General features: G+C 40.6%; 1 protein-coding gene across 2 annotated transcripts; it reads right to left on the reverse strand.

Moving 5' to 3' along the window:
* Positions 1-537: 537 nt before the first annotated feature.
* Positions 538-6,246, reverse strand: slitrk4 (SLIT and NTRK-like family, member 4). Of its 2 annotated transcripts, XM_035407985.1 has the most exons (3): positions 5,851-6,246; positions 5,368-5,671; positions 538-4,939 (listed from the first exon to the last, which is right to left on the reverse strand). In XM_035407985.1, the coding sequence occupies exon 3, from the start codon at positions 4,897-4,899 to the stop codon at positions 2,392-2,394; it is 2,508 nt and encodes an 835-aa protein (XP_035263876.1). In that variant the 5' UTR covers positions 4,900-4,939; positions 5,368-5,671; positions 5,851-6,246; the 3' UTR covers positions 538-2,391. The 2 variants fall into 2 exon arrangements, with proteins under 2 accessions (XP_035263876.1, XP_035263874.1); XM_035407983.1 differs by having other exon boundaries at positions 5,368-6,246.
* Positions 6,247-13,547: the final 7,301 nt, after the last annotated feature.

Raw genomic sequence — 13,547 nt, forward strand, 5'->3', positions numbered from 1 at the left:
TGCCTAAATGCATTACTCAAGGTTAAGGATAAAGGACGGAGCTTGTTTCAGGCGAGACTGCATCTGGGCCTAAATTTGTGCTGCACTGTAATACATATTTAGTGGCTCAGCGGACAGCCTTAGCATGTCAATATATAAAATGTAACTTCCGAAGTGTTCTTTGCAGAGTTTCTTTCTATTTTGGGAAAATACTGAAACTGTGTAATGTAACATTTAGGATAATATACCTGTAGTATTATTACATAACAATAAACCCATCAAAACCCAGGCTGCAGTTATGCATGAAAAATAAACAAAAGGGGAAAAAAAAGGCTTTTGTGTGAGATAATTGCATATGAGACCAACAAGTTCACCTTCAGCTAAAATTATAAATCATTTTTATGTGCATTCATAAAATCTCACAAAGCTTGAATGCACAATGAATTTTCTGTTTCTATCAGATGTCTTAATTGACGTTGAGGGCCTTTTATTTATTTGTAAAGCAAATTTTACAACCAAGGAAACAAGTTAATTTTGAGAATAAAAGAAACCACAGTGCAAATAGGCATTGATTTTAATACCTTGACTTTAACAGATTTGTACAATGAAAACTAACCAATATACAGTACTCTCCTGACTTATAGAAAAATGATCACACCTTTCATAGTACATTCTATTCACTTGAAGTTAAAAAAATACTGATCATTTCACAAACTTTAACTTAACCATATTTTAAATAAAGATTTCAAGGAACAAGGACATAAAATAAAGTGGGTGAAAGCATCCAAAGCACAAGAGGCTGTCTCCACAAAATTATGTTGAAAGGGGATAAAAAGGAAAAATAAAGGACTTAAGCAAATGCGATTGTGCATATTAATATTGCAACTGGTATGTGATATGATTCTGAATATCAGTAGCTCTGAAGAAAAGAAAGAAAAAAAGGGGAAAAGTTTTAATTTTAATTTCAGATAGCCACACAATTCCAAGCAATAGCTGCATTTTCCCATTCACAAACTTTAACCTCGCTCAGCATAATTTCCATTGCAATCAGTCATACAATCCAGAATCATATCACTTTTAATGCACATTTATTTTGGTTGCATATTGGTAATAATAAATCTTTACAAATTACTCTGGGATATAAGAATTAGCAAATCATTAAAGACTTGTTAAACAATCAGACCTCAGCTCGTGCAACATAGTGAAAATGCCATACACCACTATTACACAGTTTTTCGTCTTACCCTTAATTTCAAGCCATCAGTAAAATTCGGAAAGGAACTTAGGCCAAAACAGAAATATTTTCATTCTGATAACGCAATTCAAACTTCAAAACATGTGGCTCTTACTCAAATCGCTTTAAGCATTCTAAATGTCCATTGAGTTTTTAAATAGTACCGATAATCTTTAAATAACCCTGTATAGAAAAATAAATTAAATATGAAATTAACTGTACTACGAATTGACAGTTGACAGTGGTCATCAATCATAGCTTTTTTTGTTTTTCTTATTCTGTCTTCCATTATTTTCATTTTTTTAACCCTTTTAAGTGTCAATTGTGATTTCTGTCATTTTATTTTACAAACTGTTCCACAGATACAAATAATGTAGACTTACAAAATTAAATCAAGGTATGCTTACATGGCAAGCAATTGTTTAGGTTGGGCTTTAGAATGTCCTGGCATGTATATTGCCCAACCACTTCAAGATGAACCACATTTAAACAATATTAACATGGTTCTTTACATAAACATTTACTGGTATAATTGAAAATCTACTGGTATTCTTTTTTTTTTACATGCCTCTCATTACCAATGAATACACAAATTGCAAGCCCCCAACCCCCCCCTCCCCGCCCCCAGCTGTGGCAAGCTATAAATCCAAACTGTACAGCAGATGGAGTCAGCAGGTACATGTATATAACACAAGGAGATCCAAACCTCTATTTCTTACCCGGGCCAACATCACAGTCTCAGATTTTGGTATTGTCTGATCACACAAAATTCGCCACCACATATGTCCACCACCCAAAACAAAACAACTGAGGGTTCAACAAGAGGTACATTACACTCACCACTGTTTTCAAATCTAATGATTTTGGTTTTTTTAAAAACAAAAAATAATGATAATCTGAAAGTACCAATTTCAATAGCAGCAACTTACTACATGGTTTCTTAGGGAGGTCTTGTACAGTTCAATGTCGAATATTCCTACAGTATATTCAATAATGGCATCACCACATTGAAAAAAAAGGTTGTGTTGCAACGGAGCAACTAAATACTAAGGAAAAGAGGCAACTAACCGTATGTCAATTTGCTCCCTGGAAACACTTGTCCAGTTAACCATTGGTCATTAAGATTTTCTGGAAGGCACTTTTGTCATTGAGGGGGAAAAGAAAGGATGCTGGGTGGCCTACATTTTACTCAGTGCTGTCTGTTCCTCTAGCACTTGCAGATAGTCTGGGGTTCCTTGAAGCTTCGCTTTGAGTTCAAAATACTCACTTTTCCGTTGCTCCACCACTATCTTACTGTGGTTGCCCCCTATAAGAGACTTTTTCATTTTTTTGTCCGGCGGTTTTTCGGGGTAGCGGATCTCGAACCCACTCACCCCTATACTGTTGAAGTCCTTTTTGTTATCCAAATAGTTCTGGATGAACATGTTGGACTCCCTCCCCGGTAGAAACTCGTCCATCTCGTCGATGGTGCTCAGCCTCTTCCTGGGGTCCAGCGTGTGCAACGAGTCCTTGTCCTTGTCAGCGCTGTTCCTCAGGATGATCTTCCCCCGCTGGGAGTCGGCGAACTTCATGCCGGACTCGGAGTCCCGCATCCCGCAGGTGTGGCTCTTGCTCATGTGCTCGATGGTCTGCGGGATGAAGGTCTCGCCGCCCAGGTCGTCCTTCTTGCCGCCCTTGTGGTCGTGCTTTCTCAGGTGGAGCTGCATGGAGCCGCACTCCTGGCTGCCCAGGCCCTCGTGCCTGCCCGTCGGCTTCTTGTTCCGCCGCAGCACGAAGACGAGAAGGCAGAAGGCCACGAAGACGGTGAGGATCAGCACCACCAGAATGCTGAGGATCATGATGGAGAGCGGGACGGGGCCACCGGGGGGCGCCTTGCCCACGCCGGCCGGGGACATGGAGGTGACCGCGGAGGGGGGGCTGGTCTTGACGAAAGGGGGCCTGGCGACGAGCTTGGGGCACAGGATCTCGTTTTTCAGCAGGCGCAGCTCGATGTTGGAGAACTGAACAGGGGAGGCGCACTGGACCTCCTTGGCAGCGATACCATCGTTCAGCTTCTCCAGCCACAGCTTCAAAGCCACTAAATCACACGTGCACTCCCAGGGATTGCCTTCCAGGTCGATCTGAGTGAGGGATCTGAGCTGGTCGAGGACGCCACTCACAGGCAGACTCATGAAGTGATTGTTCTTCAGATTCAGTCTGGCCAGGGAGACGCCAGCGAAGATGTAGGCTGGGAGGCTTCTCAGCACGTTATTGTTCAGATACAAAAGCTGCAGATTTGGCATCGAGTCAAATGTGCCGGCTAATACCTCCTTTATGGCATTGTATTCCAAATACAAGTACTGGAGGTTACTGAGCCCAAGGAACATCTCGGGATAAAGGCGCTCGAGTTGATTGCCATTTAGATAAAGCCTGCGGAGGTTAGTCAGATTTGCAAACACCCCTTTCTGTACTGTCACTATTTGATTGCTGCCTAAATGCAACAGATCTAAACCTTCAAAACCCTGAAAATCAGACGGGCTGATATCTCTAATATAATTACCACTCAGGTGTAGCTTCTTTGCATTCGCTGGCCTCGGAACCACGTCTGCCAGATTTTCTATATTCCTCTCCTGACAGCTGACACTGATGCCGAAGTCGGAGGGGTGCGCTTTACAGGTGCAAGGGAGAGGGCAGGGGGAAAGGGGCGGGACTCTCGTCTGATAGGACACAATTTGGCTGAGATTTTTGCCAGGGAAAGCTTTTCCGGCAACGATCCCTGATATCTTTGAGGGGTTGGTCGTTTTGGGGGCTTTGGTGATGAGCCGCAGTGTTGTCGTGGGCGAGACGTTCGATGTTGTTTGTCCGTTCTCCGGCTGGGAAGGTGGCATCCGGACATCAAAGTCGCTGCCTGTCCCCATGGGACACAGCTCTTGTTTGTTAGTCTCTTTCAGCAGCCTCCCATACAGATCACTGGGGGTTTCACAAATCGCCTCACCAATAAAAATATTATAGGGCATGTTTTCCAACCAGGCCTTTAAGGGCAACAAATCACAGGTACAATTCCAGGGGTTGTCGTCCAACTGCAATTCCACTATTCTCCCGATGTGCTCCAACACTCCAATGTACGGCAGCTTCTGAATCCTGTTGCCTCTTATATCCAAATGTGTCAGGGAAGCAAAGCGAAAAATGTTATCAGGAAGGCTTTGAACGAGATTGTCATTCAGTATAAGGACTTTTAACTTATGCAATTTGTTGAAGGCTCCTCGTTCAATAAACTTGATTAAATTGTAGTCAGCCTGGAGGTATTCCAAGTTCTCAATTCCTATGAAAGTGTCTGCACGAAGCACTTTTAATTCATTGTTGTTTAAGTGCAACTGTTTCAGAGCACTCAGTCCATAGAAGGCCCCTCCCTCAATGTTCTGCAGTTTGTTGTTCCCCAGCTGGAGAGACACAGCGTGTGTGAAATTGAGAAAAGAATTGGGATATAAAATAATCAATAGATTGTTCTGAAAATTTAGATGGTAGAGACTGGAGGACGGGGGTTTGAGCTGGGTAGGTCTGTACACCGTAATTTTTTCACAGTTCACATAGAGGACGTTCTCGATGGACATGCAAGAGCAAGCGCTGCAGGTCTCGGCAGAGAGGTCAGAATCCGAGTTAGCATACGAACTGGACACGGAAAAAGCCAACAGAACAAGCAGCAGCATTTTGCTTTTTACAAGAATCCCCCGTATATCATTTAACAACCTTTGAGGGGGGAAACAAACAAAAACACAATCAACATATAAACTATTTTCGTTAGCATGTTCTTCTATAGGCTAAGGCTAAATATGCAATAATGCAAAGTTATACAAAATATGTGTGCTTTATACACCGGAGAAACACATACACGGTATGCAAATCGTACACTTAATAATAATAATAATAATAATAATAATAATAATAATAATAATAATCTGTGTATTGGCAAGATGCACACTTAAAACATGGTTCTTCTTCATACAGAAAAACCAGCATCCTCAGCTTTCTATGTCGCGGGATGACTGAAACCTATGCGCAAGCAGGCAAAAATTCTAAAGCCATAGCATCGACTGTTAAAACAAGGGATACGGGAAATGTAACCACGAGAGTGAATTTATAAAAGCACGGTAATTACAAATAGCAAAAACACTTACCCAAAGCGATAGAAGAATCGCTTTCTTTTAAATTGATACGGAGCATTGGCAGTGTGATGAGCGGCAGTATTCCTACACAGACGTTCGCATAGCCGTTGGTTGAAATGTCAGCCTTCAAGAGTCCTCCAGGCAGACTTCACTTCTAGAAAACGAACTTATTTGATAGGATCCCAAGGTTGTTGTATCCCCATGAAGCGTTTTAGTTTGAAACACACTAAAGATAGTGTCTGCATCCACTCCGGCGACAACACAGCAGGGACTAACAGGCAGGCAGCTGGCAACGCTGCAAAACAACTCCGGCATTCTCCAGTTCAAGAAAGAAAAGAAGAAAAAAAGAATGTAAATGATACTGTTCGTACAACCAGTTCGTACAATCGAAAATTCTTGAAGGCTTGTTTAACTTATATTGGCCAATTCAAGACAAAAAAATGACGCAGAGCCCGATACAATTAGGCAGAAACAATCCTATGCGTGTTTACTCACCTCCCAATTGCTCATACTGCTTGCCAAGCGCCTCCTGTCGAGCTCTGCAATTCGTAGGATTGTCAGCACGCTGTCTGAGCAACACAAAAAAAAAAAAAAAAAAGAAGGGAAAAAAACTACGTGCTCTGATGTTCAGAAAAGGGAGATCTGGCGACTGACGCGGAAAATGAATAATTCAGTTAAGTCAGATGCGGGCAAGTAAGCAAAGAGATACCTCGCGCTATCATTCAATGAAATCAAGATACTGCGTTCAAATGAACTATTATTAATACTGTCATCGGGGCTTTGCAGAAACGAGGGAGTGTGCCTTGTAATTTCTACTCCGCCTGCTTATCTTCAAAGTGCTCTTGGTTATGGCTGCGTTGAGGTTCCCACACGATTTGGGATGCCGAGAGAGAGAGAGAGCAAGCGAGGGGGGGGGGGGGGGGGGGGAGAGAGAGAGAGAGAGAGAGAGAGAGAGAGAGAGATGAGAGAGAGAGAGAGAGATGAGAGAGAGAGAGAGAGAGAGAGAGAGAGAGAGAGAGAGATGAGAGAGAGAGAGAGAGAGAGAGGAGAGAGAGAGATGAGAGAGAGAGAGAGAGAGAGAGAGAGAGAGAGAGAGAGAGAGAGAGAGAGAGAGAGAGAGAGACTCCAAACCTGGAAACAAGCCGTTGCTTGAGCGCAGAGAGCTGTGCTTTGCGCCAGCCGCCTCTAGAAACTGCGTACCCAGCTGTGTACAAGTTATCTCTCGAAATGGTTATGCTTAACCTTTTGCGCTACAACCTATTTGACAAACATCATACGGTGTGCTTCAGGATGAAACCGCTTACCTGCCAATTCACGAGTGGTCTGAGACTGGGCTTCTGTTATATGATTGGAGTGTTTAAAACGACATGGAGCGTGAGTTGCATTTTAAGGTGTCCATTCAATGAGGATTGCTATTTAAGCAAACTGCTTTTCGGAAGTGTTGCAAAGTCACGAGTTGGCCTCTTAAATTTCCCTTGTCTAAACAATGTGTCTTGATTGACGTTGATGCAAACATAATTTACTGTCTTCATTTCCCGACAAATAGCCCAACAGGTACTCGCTTCTACGTTTCACAAAGGGTTACCTGATTGAGCTACAGCAGTATGTTTTAATGTATTTGGAGTGGGACTGCAAAACACGAGTGCGGATAAAACTGTGGTCATTTACAATCCAGTTTACTTTATTCGGAAATATTCGAGTGAAATGCGTTTCAAGTAAAATATTCAGCTACTTCATAATAGGGAAAACAAAAGCTGAGGTAGAACAAATGTATGGACGTAAACGTTTCCTGTATCTATTTCAACGTTCTGTGTCTGATAGGGTGTCCATTGCCTACATTTTAAACTACAGAATTAATGAATGCTTGCAACGTAAAGCGAAGAGTGCGCCCTCCCCTGGCAGATTTTAGATTTATTTTAGTATTGAACTGTGCTAAAGCGGGGGACAGTGCTATTAATACGATTAACGCCCATATAGAACATCAAATAAAGTGCAGTTGAATCCTGTATTGATTCAGTGAAGTTTGTCTCTGTCAGCACATTGTGCTGATAACTGCTAACCTAAAGGGAACAAAATGTGTTCCTGTAAATATACTATATGGATACAGTATATTTTCACAATTGATTGCAGTGTGGCTTAGGCTTTGGATTACCCACTATACATCCACACATGCACACACACACACACACACACACACACAGTGCTCAAAAAACTTGGATTCTTCTTTGCATAAATCATTTCCGTTTGATCGCCCTCAACGCCCTCCATATCTTTTACAGTATTGGTAATCAGAGACTCATATTCATTATCCTCATTACTTATTGATGAGCACATCTACTACATAATGGGTGCAGTGTCTCACTGCTTTTATCAGGGGGAAAAATGTTGAAGCGTGTAGTCTGCTGTAGCAACAAACCGTGGGGAAATGTAATGTTTAAAGGCGAATAAAATAACAGCAAGCCCTCAAGGGCATCTGGTATTTGGACTTTTTCATACTATGCGTCTGTGTGTGTGTGTGCGTGCATGCATGTCTGTCTGTGTGTGCGTGTGTGTTTGTGTGTGTGTGTGCGTCTGTGTTTGTGTGTGTATATGCATGATTGCTCAGCTTTTCCCTCTGTTTTTGTAATTTCCCATATACACCCAGGCATCAGAGATGCTACTTCAGGCAGTGTTTAGAGCAGTGACAGTATTTGCTCTCAGAATTCATGGGGTCCTGTTCATCTTCTTTCCCGACTGTTTTTCAAGTGGCAGTCTTTGATATGCTAAAGAGTTGTCTATTTTTAACTCCCAGAGAAGAAAGAATAGGTAGTGGGGACAATACGATACCCTTATGTCTATGTAAGGAGCTACTCTTCTCCCTGTTTGTGTGTGTACTTTTTTACTGTTGTTGTTTTTTTTTTCCTAGAGCATGCGGAATGATTAAATATGCATTTCATCAATGCATGTTTCATGCTTAGAAACAGTCATGTCGACCCCAGTGTTCAGAGAATGAGTTTATTTTGTTTATTTCGCTGTAATAATGCATGCTCCCCATCATTCTATTTTATTTATTTATTTTTTTTGCTGTACAGTGGGACTCACCAGAAGGAGAGTGGATGCAGTTAGCGTTAACGCATATTACTTGGCACTTGTGGGAACTAGTGCATATGAAATATTTAATATGCATTCAGGGGCATGAATCGCTTTCGTGGTTTGCTCTTGACAAGAGAAGAAAGTGGATCTGAATGCGCAGTGAAACGTATTTGTCTTTGATGAAATCCATGCGCATCTTCTCGTGCGCTTGTCATCATTGTAATTGCTGAGGAAGTGTCAGAACGTGCAGCATGGATGGTGATGGGCCCATGCATGGAGATTATAAACAACTTGGAAAGATGTGTATCTTGATGATGTGTACAAGCTGTCAGAGCCCCAGTAAAATAAATAAATAAATAAATAAATAAAAAACAGGTAGGTCTATCCTTATTTAAAAGGGAATATGTTGGCCATAAAAAGGTAAATAAATATAATTTCCATTCAGAGAAAGAGAGGAAGTGTGTGTGTGTGAGAGAGAGAGAGAGAGAGGAAGTGTGTATGAGAGAGAAAGAGCAAGAGAGAGAGAAAGAAAGAACTGTAGCTTCTTCTTAATAAATGTGCCGCATATCTTTTATTTATAAAGCATGGAGAAGCCAAGGTAAACACTGTCATATATATATATATATATATATATTAAAATTCAATTATTTATTTTAAATTTGAGAAGTTGAGGTTAAGCTCCCACACCTTCTCTGGAGGCTCAGCTGGAATTTGAATCCGTGGGTTTCAGGTCCAGAGCCATTGTGCCGGTTGGCCATTGTGCCAGTTGGTTCACCGAACGGCGCCCAGCACACCGTGCTCCTGGAGTCCATTCAGCCGAGCTTTCATGCCCACGATATAGAATGATACCTGATAGCTAGCTCATGTTTCTGCAGTTTGTTTACACGTGGGGTCAGTGCACTTAAGTACCACACCTCCACTGTTGAAGGTCATCTTTTTAAAACAAATTTGAATACATATTTTGTTTGTTTTATTCATATCAATAAACATTAAATAATATTAAACATTAGACTCATTCTTTGGTGCAAGAAAAAAAGGAAAATGTCTTCCATTTTGAGTTCTATCACACCTCACTCATCATTAAGATAATTAGCTGTATTTTCTATTTTCATGAAAAAACTGTTTATATATCTGTCCCCTGTAAGAAGAGCATAAATACAAATTCAACTAAATTTCTGAATCTAATTTTTCATCAGACTAAATAAATAATTTGCTGATAAGTATTTGACTTTCATGGAACAGTATAAAAACAAAACTGTGTTGCTGAGCAACCATATATATATATATATATTTTTTTTTTTTTCCCCTACAGTCAGGGCAAATGGACATTCTATACTGATTTTTGGATACAGCAGAAATACACATGGTACTTCCATATGCTGGAATAGACTTTAGGGCATAACTATGAGTTATCTGGTAGCATGGGCCACTCTATGTCATATATGACCACTACTGGTACAGTTGTTGTTCATTGATGACCAGCACAAAATATGTATTTATTTATATAAGTCTCATAAATTGAGGACTACATGGTGTGTTTAGAAGTCTCAAAAAGAGAGTGATGACAAATATTTATTTATGTATGTTGTTTATTTATTTATTGACTGGAGTCCATCTTCTACGAGGAGCCCCTGTCAATCAAAGAGGGGCTTCTCATGTTGCATGTGACAGCAAGTGATCTGATTGACAGGAATCTGCAGAAACAAGACAAGAGAGATTGAGATATGACAGCAAGACACATTTCCCAACAGCCACTTTGATGCGGTGTGCCCAGAGGGTGTGTCCAGTGCAAAATATCAGGGACCTCATTCTGGGAACCAAGTCAAGGGATGTCATTGATTCAGTTACATGCAAACATACATGGTATTTCCAGATCTTTTTTTTTACCTTATATGTTCATCTAATTATACATTACTAATGAAAGATTTTTTTATCTGCAAATATGTGTATATCCTATATTACGCATAGTTTAAGGGAATAATTTATTCCATAGCCTTTCACTCGTTTCATAATGGCACTTGGCGTTGGGCAGGGAGTGGCATGTTAATTGAGAATATGGTAAGGTTTCACACATCAGAGAATCTATTGTTCACGGCATTTACTGAACTGTATGGTGGCTGTCTAGGGTGAGCAACCAGTGCCCACTTGAAGCCATAAAACAAGTACACTGGTTTCTCAAAAAAAAAAAAATCCTTGAGAGGGGCTGTCATTGTTTAAACAATCGCTGGGTTGAGTTTGTGACTGTTATTAAGTGTTTCTCTTAAATATGGATACAGTATTACACCTTCCGCTATCAGGGAAAAGTTTCAGATTTTTCATTCACTTCATAGTGTTTTGACTTCCTATGAGTGACAGGAAAGATGTAAGGCAAGATGTGAGTTATTTGTTTGGTGTCACAGTGGTTATTTGATTCCACTGGCTCTTCCTCCTTGCAATTGTAGCTGTTGTATAACAGTCAGCCTGACCAAGACGTGTGACACATGAAGCGACATCTGAAAATTAGTGATAGCGTTATCACATGCGTGTGGAACGTGGACTTACTTCCTGCTCTGCAACTGTGTTACTACAAGACTGAGAAAGTGAGAGATGTTAAACGCCTACTCATGTTTCTTGTGGGCCTCAGTACCCATATAATGAGTATGAAAAATCAGTTTTTTTTGGTTATATGTGAAAATGCTGTATGCTTATATGCAACATTTGCAGATGCGTTCAGTTGACTTTTTGAAGGATAATGGAACCTTTGAATTTAACAGGTTTTTAATCATTCATTTCAGTTGCATTGTTTACAGTTAAGCCTGAATTATCTGAGAAAACACTGCAGAAGCAGATACATTTAACTGCATGACATTCCATAACGTCCATGTCATCATTTGCAAGAATCTCTCTCTCTCATCTAATGTGCATTCATTCAGGATATTGCACGTGTATCCCAGGACCCAAAAGTCTCTAGGTACCTTTTGTGAAAGGTTGTAGCATTAAAGTTCCATTATGATTCCACAGACTACAGTTTTATCATGCACTAAATGTAATAAAAAGCAAAACCATTCACATGTGATTTGCCTTTGCCCACTGACAGTTATTTCCAGTCTTAATGTCCCACCCAAGCTGCCTGCATTTTTTTTTCATTGTTTGTGTGTGTGGCTCCATAAAGAAGTGGCAATCTAGTCAAAATATTGATCTGGTGTTATTAAGCTTCTGATTGGTTTGGCTGGACACGACTGATGAATGTCGGAGAGGCCCTTCTCATTGTCACTGCGTCCGTTTTGTTTCTGTCTTCCATAGTCAAACCTGACCACATGAGAGCATCACACGTTGCCAAGAAATGTTTGCTCAGTATGAATCTGCTCCTTTTTTTTTTTTTTTCCCTGAGCAGGAATATTGCTCCGAGAAAAACAAAGCAGAAAAGACAATCACAGGAGATGAGTGCAGGGAGGAGATAAACACAAAAAAACAAGCAGAGGAGAGGCTTCTAGGAAGAGGTAAATAATAACATTTCTTGTGGCTACAACATGGCTGACCTCTACAAGCGGGTATGTTTATCTCTGTATGTTTTGTCCTCCACTGACTTGGATCTGAGTCAAGACTATAATACTTGTTTGAGCTAATACCAAACCTGTACAATTTATGTTCCCAGAAATTGAATAATTATGTATGTGCTGCACAATTCTTGGTTTAGTTAGATATTTTGCAACACTACACTATTTTCATTTCCTATGTTATGAGTATGTTTTTATTGTAGGTATACCTAGAATAAAAGGTCATACCTTTCCCAATTTGGGAATACCTTAATTTTTCCATTTCCGTTCTTTGGGATGGGAGGGTAGGGTTTTGGTGTTTTCCTTTTGCCGTTCTAGCCACAATAATACAGAACTGAAAAATAAACATCTTATTTTATTCTTATGACACACTTTGTTCAATTAAATGAGCATATATGACAGTATAGGAATTGGGAAAACCTGCAACCTGCTTCAACGTGTTACTCGACATATTAGTACCCAACACCATGGCTGTCATTTTGAATGCCCCTGATGTCATGACAGATGGCTTTGAGATAGTACAGAACGTTGACACGTACAGAGGAATTTTCTTCTTCTTTCTCACTCTCTCCCTTTCAGAAAAGTCTGAAAAGATGTTCACATACTACCATTTTTTGCTACCAGTTTTTTTTAATTTTTTTTTTAGAATGCACAGACATGGCTATTCTTCTCTTCAACTCAAACCACAGCATGGCAGTCAGGGAACATGATGGATGGATTGAATTTATACAATATATGTCATCGCATGATCGTACAGCACTTTACAAAAAAAAAATGTCTTCAGCCACCGATAATGTGTGATGTCCGCAGCAGCCATATTGCCCCAGAATGATAACAATGTGAAGAGAGGCAGTTATTAAGGCAATTAAACTTAGCGATGATTGCCAGGTCGTCAGGTTGGGAATTTTGGAAAGATTCCGTCTCCTGCAGCGCAGGATTCCCCTCTCTGCTCCGGGGCTTGGTCCAGAGCAGGGATGGGCAAGGAGGGCCGTGTCCGTTTTCGGATTTCGGACCAGCTTCCGCTCTCAATTATTTACGGGATCTGTTATTTTTGCTACATCGCCTGATATGAACAGCAGCTGATGGATGCTCTTGTGCCTGTATTGCAGCGCTTCAATGTGATCTAATCTACGAGTGAACCAGTCTTGCTGTTTACCAGTGGTAACCAAGCCCTGCTCCTGGAGATCTGCTGCCCTGTAGGCTTTCACTCTGACCCTAATAAAGCACACCTCTAGGCTAGAAACATTTGTTGAGCTGCCAATCAGTAGAATCAGATGTGCCAAAATAAGACTGAAATGAAAACCTGCATGATGAGAGATCTTCAGGAACAGGGCTGGTTCAGTGATAGCACTTTAAAAAGAATATATGAATATATTTTTTTTTAATCCTGTGACTAAGATTTAAAAAAAAAATTTTTTTTTTTAAGAAAATGCAGTTTGGAAACACTTTGTTTCACGTAGAAGTTCAAATGATCCTCAAGTTGTGCTTTTCTGCCTGGTTTCTAAATGAAGGCTATTCATCTGGCAGCCTCGGGGCCAGATGTGGCCCACAATAGATGTACTTGTGGCCCCTCGATCATTAAGA

The sequence above is a fragment of the Anguilla anguilla genome, chromosome 3, assembly GCF_013347855.1.
Source record: "Anguilla anguilla isolate fAngAng1 chromosome 3, fAngAng1.pri, whole genome shotgun sequence".
Classification (NCBI taxonomy): Eukaryota; Metazoa; Chordata; class Actinopteri; order Anguilliformes; family Anguillidae; genus Anguilla; species Anguilla anguilla.